Source organism: Zeugodacus cucurbitae, chromosome 6, assembly GCF_028554725.1.
Source record: "Zeugodacus cucurbitae isolate PBARC_wt_2022May chromosome 6, idZeuCucr1.2, whole genome shotgun sequence".
Classification (NCBI taxonomy): domain Eukaryota; kingdom Metazoa; phylum Arthropoda; class Insecta; order Diptera; family Tephritidae; genus Zeugodacus; species Zeugodacus cucurbitae.
In genome coordinates, this window is record NC_071671.1 from 23,087,180 (window position 1) to 23,111,440 (window position 24,261).

At 35.4% G+C, this 24,261-nt stretch overlaps 2 protein-coding genes across 3 annotated transcripts in view; one reads left to right on the plus strand and one right to left on the minus strand.

Moving 5' to 3' along the window:
- The first annotated feature begins 1,637 nt into the window (after positions 1 to 1,637).
- LOC105210772 (succinate-semialdehyde dehydrogenase [NADP(+)] GabD-like) lies at positions 1,638 to 3,651 on the plus strand. The gene is made up of 3 exons (XM_029039292.2): positions 1,638 to 2,015; positions 2,080 to 2,368; positions 2,432 to 3,651. The coding sequence occupies exons 1-3, from the start codon at positions 1,707 to 1,709 to the stop codon at positions 3,376 to 3,378; spliced, it is 1,545 nt and encodes a 514-aa protein (XP_028895125.1). The 5' UTR covers positions 1,638 to 1,706; the 3' UTR covers positions 3,379 to 3,651.
- A 364-nt stretch (positions 3,652 to 4,015) lies between these two features.
- The window catches only part of LOC105210750 (uncharacterized), a 289,405-nt gene continuing 269,159 nt past the window's right edge, over positions 4,016 to 24,261 (minus strand). For both annotated transcript variants that reach the window (XM_011181888.3, XM_054232931.1), the window contains 3 exons: positions 24,072 to 24,226; positions 18,752 to 19,031; positions 4,016 to 8,426 (listed from right to left, as the gene is read on the minus strand). In XM_011181888.3, coding sequence (XP_011180190.2) covers positions 6,872 to 8,426; positions 18,752 to 19,031; positions 24,072 to 24,226 — 1,990 coding nt within the window. In that variant the 3' untranslated portion in view covers positions 4,016 to 6,871. The remainder of the gene's footprint in view (positions 8,427 to 18,751; positions 19,032 to 24,071; positions 24,227 to 24,261) is intronic.

Here is a 24,261-nt window from a genome sequence, read left to right on the forward strand (position 1 = left end):
TTTTTATACTCTCGCAACAAAAGTTGCTAAGAGAGTATTATAGTTTTGTTCACATAACGATTGTTTGTAAGTCATAAAACTAAACGAGTTAGATAGGGTTATATACATCCAAATGATCAGGGTGACGAGACGAGTCAAAATCCGAATGTCTGTCTGTGCGTCCGAACGTCCGTCCGTCCGTGCAACGGATAACTTGAGTAAAAATTGAGATATCTTAATGAAACTTGGAACACATGTTCCTGGGGAGCGTGAGAGGGTTGCACAATGGACCACTGCCACGCCCACAAAATGGCGAAAACCGAAAACACATAAAGTGTCATAAATAAGCCATAAATAAAGTTATAAAAGTAAAATTCGGAACAAACGATCGCACTAGGAAGGGGCATATTTGGCTTATTGGGGAAGTGGACGTGGCCCCGCCCTCATATCGGTTATTTGTATATATATCGTAAACCAATGAAGCTATATAAACCAAACGTTCTGCAGTCGATTCTCTTACGTACCCCACCACACACCATGAAAATAGTTGAAATCGGATACAAAGGTTAGGTTGAAAATTACTAAAAGTGAGTTAACTCACTAACACAAAACGTCAGAAACACTAAATTTCACATAAGAAATGACAGATATAAGCTGTAATTAGATTTTTTTAATCGGACCATGACTTTTCAAGGGCCCTGATATCGAACATGAAGGACTCAGTACCTAAGGGTAATTTTTCACCGAAAATATAGGTAAATCTCTCAGATATTTTAATGTCATTCATTCCCTCTGAATTTTTACTTATAACAATTTGTCTTTGTACCAAAAATGGTTAAAATCGGGTCATTACTTCCCCCAGATCCCATATACCTAATTATAGGTAATATAAAAGTAAGTGAGTGTATAGTCTTCGATATATTGTATCTTGGTGGTGAAAACGAGTGAAATTGGTTCAGGAATTACCTCAGCCCTTATATACTATTTATGATGAATATTTATGATGATGATTGAACTTTATGCCGAATATATCAATTACATCAATAAATTGGGGGAGTATAAAATGTTCGGTTGCACCCGAACTTAGCCTTTCCTCACTTGTTATTTTTATAATTTTCCGAAAACATGCTAGAAAGGCAAAAATATTGGATCCCAATCCCTAGGCGTTTATAATATGTAAATATATCTATGTTTATTGCACCTGAATATATCATCTAGGAGTTTATCGACTAGTTTAGATAAGATCTAAATATTGAACCCCATATTTTCTAATACGACAAAGTAGTTGCAACGTTTGAGGGTTCAAATTGAATGATCGTAGTCCTTAAACACTTTCTTTATATTATTTGAAATCTAAAAAATTGTAGGGGTCCACAAATTCTACTTCCCGTGAGGTTCAAATTAAGAGGTATTTCAAATACATGGTCTCTCGCTTGATCAAAAGTGTTTCATAACTTTTGGAGAGAAATACTAAATAACGATAATTTTTATAATGGCTCTTTATGTCCAGCTTAATTTTAATTCCTAATTTGATGACTTCCCTGAACTTATAATTTATTTTAATGAAAAAAATAAAGATTTTCGCGAAATTTCACATAACAGGGTACCGATTTTCAAAAATTAATATTCATCAATTACTTGCTATACAGTTAGCAACTCTTTACATTACAGAAATAAAATATCAAAATAAACGAAAAAATCAAAAATAATATTCTCAAAAATAAAAAATGTGCATTACCTTGTCAACCTTCTGCCGTATGTGCAATAGTAGGCTGATCCGCAGTTTTCTACGTCACAAATCAAGCACGACGAAGACCTCACTCTGGCTGAAGCAAGCTTACATTGGTGGCGAGTGGTTGGATGCGACGAGCGGTGCCACATTCGAAGTACGAAATCCAGCAAATATGAAAGTGATCGGCTGTGTGCCCAACATGACTGTAGTCGAAGCGCAAAAGGCGTTAGATGTCGCCACGAAAGCGTTTTACGCGCCCGAGTGGAGACAGATTACAGCACGTGAGCGTTCGCAATTGCTAAAGGTTGTGCCGGCAGATACCATATGTTTAACATATCTTATGAAAATTTGAACTAATCTCTTCGCAGAATTGGAACACATTGATTTTGCAGCGTGGCACTGACTTAGCTGACATAATGACGGCGGAATGTGGCAAACCATTGACCGAGTCGCTAGCTGAGGTGGCTTACGGCCAGTCGTTTGTCGAATGGTTTGCCGAGGAAGCACGACGCATTGATGGTCAACTGATTGCCAGTTCAATGAGGAATCAGGAAGTGCTTGTGCTGCGCGAACCACTTGGTGTTGCAGCGCTCATTACGCCATGGAACTTTCCTATGGCGTTGGTCTTACGCAAAGCGGCAGCGGCATTGGCGGCGGGTGAGTGGAAGCTACGACGAGATTTAAAGAATTGTTGTTTAATATTTGAGATTCTTATTGCAGGCTGCACTGTCGTCATCAAACCCGCTGAAGACACCCCACTTACCTGCTTGGCACTCGCTAAACTTTCCGAAATAGCCTGTATACCAGCTGGTGTTTTCAACGTGGTCACCACCAACAAAGCTGCCCCCATCGGTGATCTCTTCTGCCGTAGTCCACAAGTGTGCGGTATCTCTTTTACCGGCTCCACCGAAGTTGGCAAGCATTTGTTTCGTGAATCAGCCGGTTTGTTGAAACGTGTCTCGCTAGAACTCGGCGGTAATGCGCCTTTCATAGTCTTCGAATCGGCTGACATAGTCGAGGCTGTCAAAGGTGCAATGGTAGCGAAATTTCGCAATGCCGGGCAGACTTGTGTCACCGCAAATCGTTTCTACGTGCAGTCCAGCGTATACGACAACTTTCTCAAACAGTTACAGGCACAAGTCGAAGCCTTGAAAATCGGTCCCGGCCACGAACAAGGTGTGCAAATTGGACCACTTGTTAATAGAGCGCAACTAAAGCGACTTAAGTCATTCATGAAAGACGCGCTCCAACGACATGCGAAGGTCGTGTGCGGTGGTAAACATTTGCAAGACATTGGCGAACTCTTCTATGCGCCCACCATCATTACAGGTGTGGATCGTACGGCGCGTATTTACCGTGAAGAAGTCTTTGGCCCCGTTATTACATTGACAAAGTTCGACACGGAAGACGAAGTTGTAACCAGAGCAAATAGTTCACTGCGCGGCTTATCGGGCTACTTCTTTAGTCGCGACTTGCAGCAAGTATTCAGAGTGGCACGCCGACTTGAGGTCGGTATAGTTGGCGTAAATGTGGGACTGGCTTCGCAGGCGGAGGCGCCCTTCGGTGGTATCAAGGAATCGGGTGTTGGGCGTGAGGGTGGGCATTTTGGCATCGAAGAGTTCACTGAGATCAAGTACATCTGTTTGGGTGGTTTGAAATATGATTGAGTGGATTGTTAGCACTCAAATGGATGTTGATAACGGATACGAAGGGGTGAGACTGAAAAGGAATAAATAAATAAAAAATATAAAAAATAATAATAATTGAATTAAATGAGATGAAAATAAAAATTAAATAAAAATATATAAAAAGTAAACCTGAGAGAGACTGCAATATGTTGAATGAGAATATCTGTGACGCACTGAAATAGATCATCAATGGAGAGAAATTCATACCCAAGAAGATGCTGAAAAGGGTAGAAGACACAAAAAAATAAAATAAAATAAAATAAAATAAAATAAAATAAAATAAAAAAAAAATAAAATAAAATAAAATAAAAAAAAAATAAAATAAAAAAAAAATAAAATAATTATAATAATTCCACTGCCACTTGGCAACAACACAATAAGTTTCGCAAATTATTATTTTTTTTATAATTTTTAATTTGTTTGAAATCATTTTATTACTAATTTTACATAGTTACTCTAAAAGAATACAATATATATATGTACTTGTATATATTATACTTAACTACATACACTTTTTGTTGTTTTTATTTTCATTTTTTATTTATCAATTCTTTTATTATGCAATTTATTTCTTATTTATGTTTCTGTTTCTTATGTTCCTTGTGTGCTTGTTTAATTGTTTTTTTTTTTTTTTGTTTTTGCTTACTCATTAATCGTAATACATTATTATATACCACTTAGTGACTACAACTATATATTTTTACTTCTGCTCTCCTGCTTTTTATTTTCATATAATTCTACTGGGGTTTTTACAATTTTCTTATACTCATTTCAGAATTTGGTTTCATATTTTCATTACACAAATTTTGTGGTTTTTGTTTTGGGTTTCTCAGCGCTGCACTTTTCGATTTGCGCTTGAAGAAATGGAAAAGGGCTTAGTAAAAGATAAGGGTTGTCTAGTGATATTAAAAAATAATAAACCGAAAGTATTGTAGGTTAGGATTTCTTGTTACAAATGCACTTTTTAAATTCTTGAATTCCTGAAATTGCAAAATTTAGAATTTGTAACAGTTTATCCAAATTAACAGTTTTAAGGAAATAAAAAAGTAATATTAGGGAAGACCGGTTCTCTTATTATTAGCTGGATAAATGGAATCTCAAAGTGAACGAAAGGTATTTTACTAAATTTAGACCGTGCACTTCCTACAAGTACCTTAAAAGCCAACTTTTTTATTGGAGCAGCGACTAGTCTAATGACTTTAGATCTCTCTAACCTCAGAATGTATGGATATGGAATATTGATCGGAACTAATTTGATTTTCTGAATCGAGGCATTCCTTATGATATACGTTTCTGATATTTCAAGTATCTTCATTTGTAAGCGAAAATATAATACCAATAAAATTAGGAAATGTCTCGAAAAATGGCATGGTAGATATTAGAGAAGTGCTCCACTGTATAACTCAAAAATTCAGACTTTATCCTCAATTAGAGGGCGTGATGTCGGAATTATTGATTCAGTTTTAGAACCGGTCTGGTAGCAATAAATAAGTAAAAAAATAGTAAATCCATAACATGAAATAAATAAAAATGATTTTCCTTACAACTAAATGTCAACCGAGACTAATTAGTTTATTTTAGTAATTAAATATCTCTCTATTTGGCTTTGTAATACAATAATTCTAATAATTGTATTATTTTATTTCTTTATCAAAACAATTTATTTAATTAAATGCTAATTTCTTCATAATATCAAAATATTTATTGTTTGTCTATTAAAAATCACAAACTTCTGTGAGCCATTGGCAGTTCAATATTTCAAAGACGGTAAATGAGGAATAAAAATGTGTGAGTGTTATACATACTTTTCAAGAGCACTGTAGTATGCGGATTGATTCTTTGGAAAATACAATAATTTCTTTACTTTCAAAGCCCAGCAAAGACCCAATCTAATTAAAACTGAAAATATTATTTTTGCTAGACCTCAGTTTATTGCTAATTTACAAATTCTAAAATATATTTATTAGCTCGAGGCTGGCTTAATGTGGGGAAGTACTTAACAACGTCTTGTCAAATTTTCAATAAGATCTGTTCGTGAGAGACTACGTGATTCTCTAATAGGAAAAGAATTACCTTCAATTTTAAGGACCTTCATTGATTCTAGTTCAGGCCAATACCTATAACCTGATTACCAACACCTTTTTTTTAAGATTATACAAAGGTTAGTTAAGTCTTTGAGGAAACTAAAATAGTCATTTGGGTCACTAACAGAGTCAGCGTGAGTCTTGAGCTTTTTTATGTTATTTAAGCTTCGAGATATTCTATCTCTTACTTCCTAGGTTGTTATTAGGGTCTATTGCATAAAAATTTACCCGAGATATTATAAAATTGAGCTTTAGATGTCTATGCTTATCTGGTCACCGTTGTTACCTTGGTAAATAACACCTTTGAAGAGTATTTATTATTATAAAATATTTTCTTTTTGTCCAACGATACTACATAGACTAAATATAGGTCTTAAGATGTAAGAACCAATGATCCCTAAACTTTTTTAAATAATATGTCGGAATGAATCTGATCCGTCGAGAAAAATAAGTAAGCAAGATTCTAATTACTGTTCTCAATAATGAGTAGAATAGTCCTCTCACGCCGAAAAGAATATATAGATCAACCTCATTCTATTATAAAATGGCATTATGAATCTAGTGACTCATGCTACATAAGGTATATTGTTTCCATAATATCTTCGCTGATTAAGTCAAGTGTTCAGTAGATTTCTAGATTGAAAAGACGCCATGGCGTTCTTGATGGTGTTTAAATGGATAAAGAGTTCAAATCGCAAATTTACTATTGAATTTCTCGAATCGGTTGCCTACAGTGATGAGCATTTGCTGTAAATCCGATATTTTTAAAATATAATAACTTTAAAAAATTAAAGATTTTACTTTCATTTAAAATCAGTGGTGCTGGGCCCACACTGACGCTATAACAATCAAAATACAACTCACTAAGTGCCTAGTCTCTTTTTAGGGGTGTGTGAGTATATGAAGGTCAAAGACCTATGTTCAAATTTAACCTGACTTTTGTTCTACACACTTCAGTACCAACCAAACTGAGGTGCAAATATAAATGTCTAACCTCGACTTATCTCCTTACTCGCCTATGTGTACCTACAATTAGAATGTCTCATTTATTTATTTTAATGCCTTCGCAATTACTACTTAGCAGGCAACTATTTTTCGCTCAGTGGGTATTCCAAAAAGGTACAACACTTAAGTGTAATAAAAAAAACGAAAAACCAACAAAAAATGTGAATATATGTATATTTACCTCGCACACTTCCACACTAAAAATATATGTTTTTCTTTTTTCAAACTTCAAAGCAGTTTGCTTCCACGGCACGACAGCATTATGTTCTACTACACTACCGCCTATAAAGGGAAGCATACTGCTCGCGCTGTGCCTGCCCCGCTGCGCACAATTGCTACACGTGTGCGGCCAGCGGTTTGCCATGCGACCAACACTCGTACCTCTAGTATCTGCTGTGGTAGGCGTGGCCGGGCCCCCGACACATGCGACACATTATCGCCACGAATAGCGTCAACATTAAACTCAGTCCGAGCGTGATCAATATCAGTTTGCCATATGGCAACTCGCTGAGCTCTTGACGCAGGCAAATTTCCGGTGATTCGTCGTTCAGGACGAGATCTTTGTAGGCGTGTGCACGATGCAGCAGACCGAGTTGCTCCAAATTCCACTCAATGTGCCGCGTTAGTTGAGCCATCGTCGAGATGTGCGTCACATTCGGACAATTGTCGACACCATTACACAGCAGGTGGCGTGGTATGCAGACCTCTGTATCGCCGGGACAGCGGAAATCACAGCCGCCGTCCTGCAGCAATGACGATGCCAAACTACCGTCGGGATTGCGTGGCAAATGGAACAGTTCGGTCCAAACTAAACGGAACGCATTCTTACCCGGCTGCCCGTCGCCGGTGTATTGTATCAGTACCGGCAAGGGTTCTTGATCGGCGCCAAGCGCACCCAAATCCGCCGCCGAAAGTATAGGTAGATCACGTGCTAACGAGATGTTTTCCGGACACATGATGAAACGTGGTTCCAGTCGCCCAGCGAGATACACCTCAATTTTGGCGCTCTCACAAGTGCGATCGCCGAAACGCGCCTTCTCCAAATTCAACCATAGATCGCGTTGTGCCGCTACTTTCAGTTCCCAAATGCACTTTTCGCGACGATAATGATGCTCAGGCACGGCGGCCATTGGGCCCGCCGCCATCGCCAATGCCTTCTTATATGGAAACACTAATTCGCCATCCGGCGAGGGTCCCAACGTTATGGGACCACATAGCGGACCGTGCGCAAACTCATAAGACGCCTCGAATAGTGGATTGGGATTCTTGAAATAGGACGTGATCGCATGTTGACCCTGTACGATCATCTCGAGATTCATTTGATCCGCTGAGGAGATCACCCGCACCGCTCGTGGTATATTATCGCAGAAGCAGGCGAGATTATTTTGGAATTTCTCACGTTCCTCCCAAATGACCAGCTTGTCGACGCGTTCCTCATGACAACGCGTACACGCATTATTGTTGTAAGGCAATTCCTTGAATGACACAGAGGTCACTTCGATGACAGCGCGTGCATATAGACGCCTATCAGTCACGAACTTATATTGACAGCGTACATCTGAGCCGCCGGTGCGTTTGAAGATTAACGAATTCATTGGTGAACGTATCTTGCCACCCGGATGCTTCCAGGCGTACATAACCTCATCGCAGAGCGTATTCGGCACTGGATCACCGAAACGTGTATTATTGAAGAAGTCATAGTGTGCCCAATAGTAGAGCGACGAACCGCTGTAGGAGCCCGTCTTCGAATCAAATTGCACGTACAGCGAAGGACTAGTGCTCACGAAGTCCACTTTCTCCATGGGTCGCGAGAATGTATCGCAGAACGTTTTGATAATACGTGCCGGATCGGGATGATCTGAGTCGTAAATGGTCAACGATTCACCGCAGTCGCCGTCATATTTGAGTATTGGCGACTCAATGCGATTTATGCGGAAACTGTAAAGAAAAAATATGAGATTAGTTTTTATGTGGGAAATATATGTGAACCAATTATATATTAGTTAAAACTGTTGGTGAGATACAATGAACATTAACGAATTGAAAGCAGGCTCTGCCCGAAGACTTCGGAGACTAGTCTGAAATGTCCTAGAGATCACAACAAAAGAGCGGATTTTGCCCTTCTAGAAGCTTGTACTTTCAGAAGAGTCCATCTTTCGACAGTCCGTTTAAGTCTCTGATAAGAACGATCACCTTCTTAATTTTGTATATGTGATTGTATTCAGTGTCATCGCGGAAATAATTTCTCGTGACGCAGCAGTGTCTTATATAAAATTAATTTTCAACTTTTCTCCAAAAAGAGACATGTCTGGCAATGTGCCACGGCCGCCGGTGCTACAATAACAAACACAAAAAGCAACAAGTGCATACAACAACCAGAAGCTTCGTACAACCAGAGGTATTTTCGTTTGCCATGACATCACCTTGTTACCACGCTTAAGCGCCTAAAAATATGCAATCATGCCGAAATATAGGACAGCGTATGAAATCTGTGGTAACCGAAATAGTCCGTCCACATAATTTCCACTTCGTCAACACAGCTACGAATCGGATGACACTGCAAAAGCCACTTAGCACGACCAAACGATAAAGTGTCGAGGATGTGGTAACGTAGCCCAAGGAGGCTTGAGTGTACGAATTACAAAAAAAATGAAATTGCATAACCTATGACATAAGCAGCACCACCGAAATTTATATGGAAGCCTGTATGTAAGGTAACTGCGGGTAGTTATGTGCTAGCGTGTGACTACTCAATCCGCTCAGGCTCTACTGTGAATTATATAAGGCTCCCAAAGCTGCTGCTTCGGTCCGTAACGCTACAGCGTGGAAGCTCGACCAGTCGGTGCTGGCCTAAGCTTATGCTCCTCAGAGCCTACAGGTGCTAGCGGTGGTTGGTAGGCAATCAAGTAGCTAGGCGGCTTAACAGTGAAACGTAAGAGAATACATTCACACAGATGTTTGTTCGTATGTATTTGTTGGTTTTGCGGCATGGTGATCCTTTGCCATTGCAGCACGAAATTTTATGAACAATTCTGCATGAGACTCGACATTTTTTGGGCCGCACAAGTAGATGTAGTATGTATGTATGACTGCATGTGAGTCTATGCATGTTTGTATCACCATAATCCAGTCTGTAGGTGACTGGCTTATGCCGACAGCAGCTAGCACACGGCATTCTGTAGGTACTATTTAGTGCTAGACTCCTATTCCATTGATGTCACGTGCAAGATGTTTGTGTGGCTGCTTAACAGAATTCTTGCTACAGAGCATATTTATGCAGCCTACACGTAGCAACCGTAAATATTTTTGTTGCGCTCGCGAATTGAGTTGACCTGACGTGAGGCGTGCAAATAATGTGTAAATTAAATTGTGTAGCTGAGTTGGAGGTGCTGTGTGTTCAAGCCGAATTTTTTAATAAATAATTTTGGTTTTAAATTGCTGCAATTTCTTTAGTGGATTTTTGGAATATGTTTTTGTTCTTATAGATTTGTGCGACATATGATAAAATCATGTATTTAAAAAATTCCGTGAATTTTCTTAGTTGGAATGTTTGGAATTTTCGAAACAGTTATGTTTTTTTTAATTAAATTATACTGTTTTCTATGCTTTGTGTATTGAAATGTATCAACAAAACTGAAATGAAACGAATGGAATATTCGAAACAACTGAATTTTTGTGAAATTAGTATTAGAATTTCTTAGCGATATCAGGCACTCATTAAAAGTTTTCGTAAAAGCAAATTTGTGTGAATTCAATAGAAATATTGGTGTAAATTGCATAAAAACTACAAAAAATAACATGAAGCTTTCGCTGAAAAAAAACTAAAATTTACTTTTATTTTGCGTAAATTTTTTTATGTTAACCTTATATTCAAAAAAATTATCATTTTTTAATTATGGAACAGTTGGAATTTTCGAAACACCTCACAAATTTATACATTACTATCAATTAGAAACATTTATCTACCTATTTCATTAAAAAACAATGCAAGTGGAACGCATGGAATATGCGAAACATATACAAATATTTAGTATATACACAATTTTTAAACATTTAAGCTTACTGCATAAATTTTAATCAATAACAGTATTTGTGTATACCGCATTCCATCTTTATACACATTTTTTATACCACATTGCCTTCTACAAATACTTTAATGTAATTTCATCATTTTATATTTGGTCTTTGCAGCCTCAGTAAAGCCTATTACGGTACTTCAACAAGCTTAGACTTGAAATTGCACTGTATAATAAAATATTATGTTATATTTTATTAGGCAACGATATGTAATTGTATGAATGTCTGCGGCCATTTAGCGTACAAATACCGTGGCTTCACATTTCCGACTCACCCACAGCGACGAACTCACATTCACAGTGCTTATGTAAGTGTTTGTGGGTGTATTTGTGAAACTCGTATGAGTGTTACGCTGCATTGTCTGTGGCTTCGTTGTATTGGCTTACGAAAAATGACATTTTTGTGGTTGACTGCTTGTCTACCTGCCCGCCAGCCAACTGGCATGCCTGCCTGCCTGTTTCTGAAAGCTTTGGCTGCCTTTCATCATTGCCGTGGATCACAAGCGAAAATTGGCTTAAACTAAGTTACTGTTATTATTATTATTTTCATTTCATTACATTTACTAGTTCCATTTCGTGCCATTTTTATCTGCAATGTGAGTACGGTTTTTCGGTTATTTAGTTAGGTTAGCTTAGTGTGTGCAAACATTCACACATACACATGTAAAACCATGAGTTTTCCGCATTGCAGGAATACCTTTTTCCAGTGCTTTAGTCACGCGCTTCAACTCTTACCAACACTTCAATTGTACCTGCCACATGTGGCACATTTAATACACGTGCCACACAAACACACACACATTTTCATATATACACATCTATAATACAGCCATGGCTTTGACTGCAAGTCTGCTCAATAATAAACCCCCTGCTGCACACTCCGTCCCTCCACACCTTTATGCTGCCGCAATACTCGCTTTTGACGTCCATGCTCGTAATTGAAAAAGTTTTTGTCATCTGAATTACTGAGTTGCACCGTTCGCTGATCGCCCACCCGTTCATATGCCCGCCGCACATACTCATAAGTGGATTTTCAAAGCGCTGACTTTGTGTTGTGGCGCTTCACTGCAGATTTGCTAATAACATACTGCGCATTTTGAATACACGTATATTATTTTTGTGTGTGGTATTATTTTATGTGGAATTTGTAATAACATATGAAATCAAAATCCGCATATTTCATTACTTTTTTTTTGTGCTGAACACATTTTCTACTTTAATTAATGTTCTAATTTCAACGGAAAGTGTGGTATTATGGTGGCTTATTATAACTATATTTAATTAAGCAGTAATTTAGATGAATTGGAATTATAGAATTACTTTTTCACAACTAAAAGCGTTGGATTATATTTATTTCGAATTAAATTTGCATAAAAATGAACAAAAAATTTGATTAACGCTGAATTATAGTTATTCTTTAATGGAGAGATTTTTTTTTAAAGAAAATGGAACGAATGGAATTTTCGAAACATTGATAATATATCACAATTTAATGTCAATACCACTCAAAATCATATATATTTGCGATAGAAGTCATAAAGGTACGAATGGAATTTTCGAAACAGAGCAAAAAGTTATTAAAATTATACTTATATTTCAATTCGGAGCAAATTTTAATATGTCAGTTACCAAATGCGCCGCTAAGTGCTCATAGTGCACTTTCACTTTTCTCTTATACAATTAAACTAATAAAAAGTTTTATTTCAAAATTATTTCCAATACTTGGCATCCGAAATGATAGCATAATTTTCATAACTTTTTTAGCCCGAGTTGATTTAAAACCAAGAATTACTCTTCCTCTCTCTCTTTTCTTAAAATATAACTTTCGCCTAAATACAAATATTTATTTACAATCACATAACTTGTTTTCTTTTATTACTTTGTTTAAGCGAAAAACTTCTGCCAGCGGCATTAAGTTTTATAACCATGAAATTGCTGCTTATTTTCTGCTTTTCGAATGCTCCTGCTGCTGCTGATATTTGGAAGCTGATATAGCTGCCAATTTTGCAAACTTAATCTTCGCTACTGGCGAGTTTGGTTCTGGTGAATTTGCTTTAATTCGCAATTAAGCTTTTTATCTATCAGTAGAGAGTTGCAGATTAGGTATGGTTCGTTGGAAGGGGATAAGAAAGAAATGTGTGAAATTAAAAATTATATTAGGGAAAATTAGTAATCTTATTTAGGGGCATATGGTAAGCGGCAGCTGACAAGTGATGGGATTGAAATGCACAGTGAGTTATAAGATAATTATAAGGATAATCAAAAGGGAAGATTCTTGATTTTTTGCTGATGTAAAGTACATTGCTTGATAGCAGAGAGTGTTGTAAAAGTAATAAAAATTTTCATTCAACAATAGCAAAATTCTGTGCTGATAGAAACTACTAATTTGAGTGGCATAACTCAAGTAATTAGTTTCCCTATCGAGTTTTCTGGGTGTGGAACGGATGGAATTTTCGAAACAGTGTGTTTTTATTTGTTCCAAGCATTAATACTATACATTTCACGTAGTTTTTCCTAATTTTTTTTTCGTATGCTGGAACAAGTGGAATTTTCGAAACATTCTTATTCTAACATTTAATTTTCATATTTTATAAATACACTTTTAAATGAACACCTATATACAAAGATTTGTTTTTAATTTCTTCCGTAAATTTTGTAGAAGTCACCGCCAGAACTTCATGCTAGCAGCCACAACCGCAAAACCAAGCTGACAAACTTAAAAATTAGTGCTAAACTTTGTGAGATGATTAAAAAATGAAACTAGGCAGCCAGTCGGCACAACGCTATGCAGAGTACATACATATGCCAGTAGCAGCAGTGTTTGGTTGCAAATACATCTGGCAATGGGTTGTAGTTTTGCAAGCAGACAACAATTCTGTTTACAACAAGTAACAGTAACGTACAAAAGTAACGCTACCATTTACATGAGTGCAACTTGCAGTAAACCGAAATGTACAAATGGACTTACAAGTGAGTTTGGGTTAACTTTGGAAGAGTTGAAGCAGATTTCGAAAATTTGCCAAAACAATAATAACAACAAACAATTGTAGCAGCTTCATACTTTTCATTCTTGTACAAAATTAGTTAAAGTGTCTAGACAGTAGGGCAGACGAGTTGGAAGAACGCAGCTTGTGTGCTTTGAGTGCCAAGGTAGTAATAAAGTAATAACGAATGCGATAATAACGGAGACTTGATAATCGGATAATATGAATCGAGTAAGAAATTAACTTGAAACAACATTTTGATCAAAATTATCCTTAAGATGCTTTTCGGAAAAAATGATCAATCTGAGTCTTACAGATGGGTGTTAAACTGTTAAATCTATAGGATATATTGTGATATAGGTACAAGTGATAATTTCAAATCGGAGATCCATTTGAAATGTGTAACTAAACTGTTTAATATTTAAAAAATTAATTAAAATAAACAATTAAGTAAATATCTCATAAAATAAACATAAACAATATTTGGAAGCATATTCGAATAGGGTTGCCATACATTAAATATTCGTGATTAAAAAATAGCAAATTAAATGATGCGTATCTATACTACTATTATAAAGAGGAAAGATTTGTATGTATGTTTGTATTGAATAAACTCGAAAACTACTGTGCCGATTTAAAAAATTCCTTCACAATTGGAAAGCTACATTCACCCCGAGGAACATAGGCTATATTTATTGCTAGAATCTCAACCTTTTGGAAATAGTTCGCAGGTGAGGGTATCAAAAAGACTCCGTGATGTAGAATCTTTATCTGAAACTGAAAATCGTTTTGCAAGTCATTCTTTTCATCGCAATCGCGTGACAGAGAGTCGAGTAAAGAGCGCTCGCAGCTGCTTGATGAACAAAATTTCAAAACCTCCCAAGTACGAGCTTGAGAGTCGAGTACGGAGCGTGTGCAGCGGCTTGAAGAACAAAATGTTAGAAATATAAAAGCGTCGAACTCTGAGCGTTCTCAACGACTTCATAATCAGAGAGAAAGACATCGGACACCAAAGACTAGAGGTAGTAATCGAGGTTTAGCTCATCTTATACAAATAAAATATAACTTTATGTTCGAATTTTAATTTATTAAAATGAACCCACGCAAGAAACGGGAAAGTACATATGTAAAAAGTATGGGAGAGTGTGAATAAGTGTGTAAAAACTTATAAGTTTTAATGTTTGTTTAAACCCGTGCGAAGCCGGAGCGGTCTGCTGGTATAAAATATTAGAAAAAAAAATTAAAATTTTTTTCTTTTTTTTTTTTTAAAAAAGCTTAATCTTAGAGTTGCCATGTGTTTTTTAAATCAGTTTTTATGCTACCAGTTTTTGTAAGGCTTTTGAAAAGTTACTTTAAGCAATAATATTAATTTGAATTTATATCAAGTATGTTGCGTAGAGTTGCCACGTTTTCTTACTTAAAGCTAAGCTCACATAGGGTTGCCATCTGTTTATTTAAGTATTGAAACTACCATACTTTTAGTATATAATGTAAAATTTATAAAAATAACTATTAAATTATAATTTTTTTAAGAGTTGCCACGTTTCATAATGTTTCATAATTTAAACAAAAACAAATTATATGTGGTTGCCAGCCGGCTATATTATTATTGAAGCTACTTTCTGAATTATGCTGAATTTTGAAAGTTAATGTTTAGAAATCATTTTGTAAAAGATATTTTGGGTAGTTTTCAAAAAAAATTTTAAATTTGTTGTATGAAAAAATTATTCATTTATTATTTGTAGAGTTGCCATATTTTCTAAAAAAACATAAATTTTTGTACAAAAAAAATTTTAGATTAAACGACTAGATTTTAAAGATAGTTATTTAAAATATTTTGCATGAGGTTGCCACCTTTCTTAACTCAAAATAAACTCAAATTACATAGGGTGCCATTCGACTATACATATCTGTATTGGAGCTACGATATTAAGATTACAAACTTTTGAAAGTAAATGATTAGAAATAATTTTGCAAAATATAATTTGGACAAAGTTGCCACATGTTTCTAAAAAAATATTTAAAATTTTTGTATTAAAAAATTAATAGTAATAAAAATTATAAAAATTTTGCTATAAAACCGAAAAAATGGTTAGAAGTTTTCACTTCCAATCTTCATTAACCTACCGCTATATTTCCATAGTTTAACGTTCCAATAAATAATCTTGCCTTTGTGTTACCCACACATACATATGGACATGTGCATACATAATAGCTTTCACTCTTCGTTTGTGGCAGTAATAGTATTTTCAAGTTAAGTACAAAATGTCACATAAATCTTTGTCTGGATTCTAATTAAAATACTTAAGATGACACAATGGAATAACACTGTGTGCGCTGGCAGAGAAGCGAGGCAGAGGGCGAGCAGCACTCGCAGCGGCGTTAAAGAGCGGCATTAAAATCAACTACACTGCTTTATATACATTTGTAGCTACAAATTAATGTGACATGTGTATTTATGCACAGATATTTGTTGGCAATGCAGACTTTTACAACAACAAAATGATGTTGCATGCAACAACAACAGCTACGTATAAAGTAACATTGTTACAACAATGTTAAATTTGCTTTCTGCTTCAGTGGCACTGCGCTGCCTGTCGCTAGCTCCCTCCTCCTTTCGCTCTCTCTGTGTCTCCCTCTGTCTGTCCCTGTCTCTATTTGAACACTGACTTTGATTGCCCACAGTATTTCATCTGCTTTAGCTTAACTTAAGCTTTTTGTGGTTTAGATTGCAGTGGCATCGAGGCTGGTATTTAAGTGTTGCTAACACACATACAGAGAAATAAATCTGTTTGTTCGTGGCACGCTCGCAAGACTACGCTAACTTAAATGGCTAACAAATAATCTTGCTACATTGCCGCACTACACTCTGATACATACTTTTGGTTGTGACAGTGAATTTCTGCATTAAAGTATGTATACTTTGGCTGCTGCCACTGCTTCTTCTACTTCTACTTCTTCTCCTTCACTTGACTTTATTAAGAAATTGCATAATAAATTCCTGTCGAAAAGCGTAAAGTTATAAATAACAGTCACCACATTGCCACAAAGCGAAGATTTATTAAGATTTTAGAGCCACTGACGTGCTGCCTCTCGCTCTCAGCTCAACTCAACTGACTCGGCTGCTGCTGCATTGTGCTCATATGCCCTTTGGGCTTGTTACACGAGTGCTGAGCGGCAAAATATGTGAGTGCTGGAATTTTTCTAACAAAACCTAAGGCGTTTGGCATAATTAATGCGACTTTATTTGTAGTGGTGTTAAATTATTTTGAGCATTGCATTTTGTAAGACGTTTAAATAAGGCAATGTGTTAATATGAAAAATGTTTCACACACGCACTGTCGTACTGAGGCAAAGGCAAGGATTTTGAGCATTTTATGGTGGAATATAAGTTAGCTATTAATTTTAATGCTTTCTACGTGTGTTAGTGATAGATAAATAAGTTTTTAATAATTAATAATACATATGTTTCGAAAATTCCATTTATTTTTTTTGTTTATAAATAACGAAAATAGTCAAATTATTGCAAATTTTTTCAGTATAATAAGGATAATTAAATTTACCGGAATATTCTAAAAGTTTCGTAAATTCCAAGCGTTCCTTACTTAGTATTTTTTATAATAGAAACTATAACAAGTAAATTATGTTAAGTAAAAGGTTAATATTAAATATAATAAGTTAAATATACGAAATTCGCTTGAAAGTCCTAAAAATTCTAAGCGTTCCTTTTGCAATAATTTGCCTCTAGTTTTCTTAAAAACCGCTTACCTTATATATTACTTAACATAATCATTTAATGTGTGACAATATAAGTGTACTGCTATAAAAAAACTGTTTCGAAAATTCCATTCGTTTCATATGAAATGAAAAAGTGTTAAAGCTTAATTAAACGATTTTTATGGCATATTTAAGCGTAAATATTAAGTGTTTCGAAAATTCCAAACGTTCCCTTAATGAGAAACCGTAAACCTGCTGTTTAATGTAATCTAGCAATATTATATATTACTAAAAATTTAGCATATTTTACCAAAAAACATTAAAAAATATAAGTGTGCATATGTGCTTATTTTGTAAAAAATAGCTTTAAAATCTCACATTACCAATTTTCAATATTAATTTTTATATTTCCATTAATATAGATTAGCTTGAAATTCATTTATCAAATTTTTTTTTTTTTGTTAATTTACTTAGGCATCTACATACATATTTACAATAATCTATTGAAGTAAATCAATTCGGCTTATTCAATATTACTCATACGCCCTACCGTACTTACATAGTTATGTTTATTTATTGCATGTATTTTTGAATCGTTTCAGCCGGATATATCACATAATCTGAATTTTCAATAGCTTACTAACTAGTAGTGAGTATTACATAAGCACATACAAATATTAAAAAAAAAGTTAACTTCATATTTTTATACAATGCATTTTAGCCGTATACTCCACTCAATTCATATAGTGAAGAGGGAAATTTTTACTCATGTGTAAATTTTGCGTATTTTATGGTGTGTTGGTGAAAAAAACAGTGGATAAAAATAAAAGAACAGCACAAGAATAAATCACAATATATCAGGTATATACAAATGTACATATTATGTATGTACATACCGGCAAAATACATGATAGATACTGGCCCTGTGTAAATATAAATGTCTACTACAGTTTCAAAAATAAATAAATAAGCAAATTGAAATTTCCGAAATTGCAAAGATTTTACTAAAAAATGTTCCTTTTGTTTCCACACAAAAGTTTGTTCGCTTTTGATAAAATAGTTTAATTATTCTAATTTACTTATTTTTCTCATGAAAATACTTGTCTAAGGGTTACCTAAAAGATTATTCAGTTTAAAATCTGAATAAAAGTTAACATAGTGGTAGTTTCTCGCTATAAAACACTACTGTTTCTAAAATTCCATACGTTCCTTTTCAAATATAAATGTTCTAAATATTGTAAACCGCTATATTTGGTACTAACATTTGATAAAATAATAAGTGTTTCGAAAATTCCAAACGTTCTTTATTGAAAATGCCATGAAATCTAACTAAACGACATACTTGAATTTAATTTCCAAACTATTTTGGTATTTTATGTTACCACTTAGGATATTTAACTTTGTTTTTTTACTAAACGACAATAATAGAGTTACCATTTTATGTTCAGTCATAAGTTTTTCTATTCCAATATTTCCATCCACTTACCTTGGAAAATATAAGCGCACAATTTCGCCTGCTCGCCCTTTAATGTGATAACTACATGACGTATTCGGCGGATACCAATGTGCAATACTCAAAAATATGCCCTCACTCGCGCTGCTATCCTTTAACGAGTCGGAGCTGAGCAGCCAATCGCAAATGCCATGCTTAATGCCCGCCGTCTCGACGTGCCCAGGCCAATTGCCGACATTGAAATGGAAACCAGTGTTGAGCAGCGGACCCGCCGGTGAGGTGACGAACTCGACGTACATATACTGCGAAGTGCCTGCGTAGAAAGAAAGAGAGAGAGGAAGATAAGTTATTGATGAAAAAATGGAAAAAGCGTGTGTTGCATAAACATGAGTTCAACTGTTGGCTGCGTGTGCGTCGCGTCGGCACAGCGTGCAATTAGAATTTTGCAATTTCGCTGCGAAACGGCAAACGCGTGAATTTATAAATATTAATTGCATTAGCCACACAATAACCGAGTCCGGTGAGAGCCGTTGGCAAGCCGTGCTACGGCGCTGGGTTAACCTCAGCATTTATGGCTCTGCGGCATGTGTCTATGTATGCATGTATCTCTATTGGGTAGTTCACGCAATCACATTTGGTCTTTGGTGTATTGAAGTTATTGCTGTCTTTGTTTTTGTATTGTTACTGTTGGCTTTGTTGTTTTTGTTCTTCACGCTGTTAGTGGCGCGCACAGTATGAATAGCCATTTAAATTGGCCTAACAGGCTATATTGCGTAATGGTGTTAAGGCAACAGTAGCAACAACAATACACTAGGCATTGCTATACGCTTTCAACAATAGCTACAATAACGTAATTATAGTTGCTAGAAATTGCAATCCATTTGCAGTTTGTAGTTAAGGTATCACATTAATTCAACTAGAGGCAATTGGGGTCAGTTGTTGACAGTCCGAAGAGGTCAAGGAAATTCACCAAATTGTTCCAGAAACAGAGCTAAAACTGGAGGTGAGATGATAAAAGTTGTTTATTAAAAAATATGAGTTGTTTCGAAAATTCCAAACGTTCCTTTAATGAAAATTCCATGAAATTTAATTAGAAGAGTTTTTGTTTTTTTTTATCAAATTCTACCTTACCTATGTATGTATGTAGATGGATTATTATCCTATCTAATATATTACGGAATAGATCAAATTTGGACTGTTTGTTCGGGATTACGTGACGAACGATTGTATAGGAATAAATCGTCAAGTAAAACCAGTAATCAAAATTGGTAAGGCTGCATGCATGTCGGAGCTGCGATAAGCGATAAGAGCGTCGATAAGAGCGAAGCGTAGAAAATTGATACATGTAATTTAATACAAGTGTGCATGTCGGAGCAGCGCGCGAACTCACTCTTTGCTGGCTATCATCGATAAGAGCGTAGAAATTGTAGGTCAGTAATTTCTTCGCTCTTATCGATGATGGACACGGAAGACTTGATAAGTGCAGTATTTTTGAAACCAGCAATCTGGGATCAAAAAGATCGAAACCACCACAACAGGTTCGTTTTGGATAAATTGTGGTTAGAAATATCCACACAATTTAATACGAAAATAAATAAATAAATATAAATAAATAAAGTATGATTAGCATCAATCGCTCCTCTTGAAGTATGGGCCTGTTGTAGCAATATCGCCAGCCTTGCTGCAGTCGCTCCGAAATTTGAGACAGAATGTAATCGAATGTATCGCTTGTCATTCTCATGTATTCTAAAAACTTTTTTGGATCCTGTCTCAAGCTATAATAAAGATGATGAAATTTTCCGAAATTTGGTCTTTCTTGATTTATAGGATGCGCCGAAAACGAGCGTTTTGTCCCCTCAGTATTATGCATATGATAATATGCAGCAGTAGATGTCAACAACAAAATATTTTCTTCTTCAGAATCACTCATTTTTTAGCTGTTCACTATACAAAACTTAAATGCAAATGCAATTTACGCTCTTATCGCAGCTCTGTTATGCACACCACACAAAACTATAACTCGACGCTATGCTCTTGTCGCTGCTCTTATCGACGCTCTTATCGCTTATCGCAGCTCCGACATGCACGCAGCCTAAGGCAAATTAGCTTCAATGAAATCGCTTGTTCGAAGTCAGGGAAACTTAAAAAATTGGGAAAACATTATATGTCGGTCACATTTGGAACGCATTAATATTTTTATATATAGTATATCTGCCGCAGCATTCATTCAAAGAAAAAAAATCAATATTCTCTTCTCACTCAACCCAATGCACACCACATTCCCTATAGAATATGAAATAAGTATACAACAACAATAACAAGCATGTGAAAATAAAACGCAGCCAACAGCAATAACACTAATTAGACAATAGAGCAATTGTAGTAGTCTGATCTAACGCTTGCCAGTATGTCGCATTTGCCAAAGTCAGCACAAACAATAAGCGAGGAAATGGCAATTACAAAAACAACAACGGTGGGAATATGTGTGATGGCACAAAAGTAATTTATTATGCAATTTGTACATACACATGACCTATGCTTTACAGCTGTCACAGCAGCGAATGCGTGCGGCATATTCATTTTCATCAACGCATGTGAATTGAGGCAACGGCCGGTCAGGGCGTATACGTAACATTTTGTGAGGCAGTCGCCGAGTGAGATGACTTTATGTGGCAATGGCGTTGTTATGGCAATTATTGTTGCTAATATGTGGAGATATGTAGAACAGGAGTGGTGAATAGAGAATTTTATATATTTACATGAAGACTTGTATGGACATATATGTATGTATACATACAGACCTATACAGAAAATACAATTGAATTGAATTTTGTTGATATTTCGTTAAAAAATTAAGTATATTTGAGCATCTAATATATCGAAAGTGTTTGAGAGTACCCATTAACCCATCTAGCTCTTTGGATTTATACCATTCACTCACTCACTCACTGAACCCCTCACTCATTCTATCATTTCTGCATGACAATCAATCACTCCTACCCGCTTCCACTCAAAGTCAATGCATTTTAAATTTCGTTATTACTCTACTCACTGCCCACAACAACACCCTCAACTGCATTCCCATCCACATCGTTCTTTGTCTTCCGACGCATTCATGTTCCGCTGTGCGGTGCTGATTGTCTCATCTGCTGCCGTTAACTGTCTGTCCATTTGACTCTTATTTGGTTACGCTTTATTGTTGTTTTTGTATGCTGATATTTGCTATTTCCCCATTTACCAGCTGCCAAATGCCATTTACCATATTCTGGGAATTTTACAATTTGACGGACAGACCTCGTTTGACGTATGCAACGCATAGTTGTATATATTTGTGCTCGTATAATTGTGTGTGTGCTTTTTTGTAGCAGTGCATAATTGAACAATTGAGCTTTGTTGTGTGGCTGAGGACCTCTGTTAATTTGCATTCTAGGAAAAACATACATGTGTATGTATGTACATATGTACATATGTAAGTGTATAATATGTTGTATGTATGTACACATGTATGCCGAAAAATTAGAAATAAGTCTCGTACATCAATTTTCAGATTTTTGAAATTTTTGAGTGAAATATCATACATTTTGTTTTTTTGAAATTGCTTGAATAATTTAATTATCTTTTACTTTACTAAATAGCAGTGCCAATATGCTATGGCGGAATGCTAAATGTGGCAGAGTGTTTCATATTTTTGGATGATAATATAAGATAATAATATTGAAAAAAGGCTTGATATTTTTTATATTTGAGTTAAATATACTTTGCTTGATTTTTTTAAATTTAATTGGACTAATTTTACAATACAACAACAATTGTCACAAAACAGCACTTTTTGTTAACAAGAAAATTTGCTTCTAAGGTCCGGGAGTTACTGGTTTACACTATTGCTATTCAAATTGCTCCAGAAAAAGAATTGGAATCAAATCTAGAGAATTGAGTGACCATTCAATAAGTTTCATCTTTAGAATTTAAATGAATTTAAGTTTCTTAAACAGGTCTAATCAAGGCGATCGGTTGATAAATCAAAGGTTTCATACCGACCTTAAAGATTGCACACCCTGTAGTTTTCACTCAATCTGATTCTTCATTTTGAATGGGTTGAGACTCAAACATATGTTCCCTAAACCGAGTTTATTTTATATTAGAATTAATGTTGAATTTAGAAAACTACTTAGCTATCCAATTACCTGCTTTGGAGATAGTAGTTTTTTAGTTCTAAAACGAATAAGATATCATTATTACTTAAAATAGTTATCTAAGTTAGTTCAACTTTATTGCTGTCCTAAAACCCTTTGACCGTTGAACCTAAACCACATTACCGATCTAGGAAACTCCACAATGAGCAGTATTCACCGTTTCTCATACGGGAAGATCCTGAAAACTTATTCAGAAATAATATACAATACGTAAAAAATAAGAGACATCTCATGTTCTCTCATATGCCAAGATCACCACGATTAACTGTATTCACGACAGTCCGTTCTAAGTAATCGATGCGGGATTTGATTCTTATTTGACCACTGAGAACTGAATATTATTCTACTAAACTATTTAGCGTATTTTATACGTAATAATAACATTAATATAATCAAAGTGAGGAACTTTTAGGTTATGGTTCTTACGAAAGATACTTTGCTTTTTGGTTGGACTTATAAGGTCCAGATATATACATATATATTCAATTTATATCATGAGTGGTCTTGTTGTTTTTATAATACATAATGATTTTAACATAGTTTTGCACTTCTTAAAGTTGAATCCATTTACTGGAACTTATTCTTAAAGTCTATAAAGGTCAAAATAAGTACCTATATACAACTTCAGATATATCCATCCCAATTAGACTTCGCACAAACTCGACCCGTTGTTATTGACAACGCAGTTTTAAGACTGGTCTCTAGAAAAATCGAAAGTTTGACTTCCAGGGTGGCCGGGAAGAGTTCATATATCCTATAACATTGGATTATGAAGAAATTGACAAAAAATTGAGTGTCTTTAAGTATTTGAAATGAGTAACCAAGAAACCTCTCTTCTGTCATGGATATGGAAAGCTGTCAAATTATGAAATCGCAAATCTAATTTCCAATGGAGAAATATAATTAGTTTGACTCTACTACTGAGATTCCCAGCATATATTAAATGAATAAGATTGTGTAATTTTTGTTAAATTTAAATTATTTTCTTTCTGTTTTTTTTTTTGGTTTCTGAAATTTTCCCTCTGTTCAGCTCGAAAAAACCTCTTGACAGTACTTTAGTCTATCAAGAGTTGTTAGGTTTTTTCTTTATATACTCCAACATGCCTTCACTTGTTCTAAACCAAAAAAAATATATGTTTAGATATACGTATAATACTCACCAATAATACTAAACGGAAATTTGCCCAGCCCACAAAATTTGCCAATAAGTGGTGAATGCTCATCGCGACCATCATAGACGGCAAGCCAATCGTAGGGGCAGTGCTCCTTGCCGGAACCAATTGGTCGTATGGGACAAGTCATGACGTTTTCACACCTGCAAAAGAAAAAAAGGAATAGAGCATAAAGAGT

Excerpts from the sequence above, each read along its gene's own strand:
- LOC105210772 (XM_029039292.2), top strand. The coding sequence starts at position 1,707 with ATGTGCATTACCTTGTCAACCTTCTGCCGTATGTGCAATAGTAGGCTG. Across the intron at positions 2,016-2,079 it reads AGCGTTCGCAATTGCTAAAG|AATTGGAACACATTGATTTT; the intron begins GTTGTGCCGGCA and ends ATCTCTTCGCAG. Across the intron at positions 2,369-2,431 it reads GGCAGCGGCATTGGCGGCGG|GCTGCACTGTCGTCATCAAA; the intron begins GTGAGTGGAAGC and ends TTCTTATTGCAG.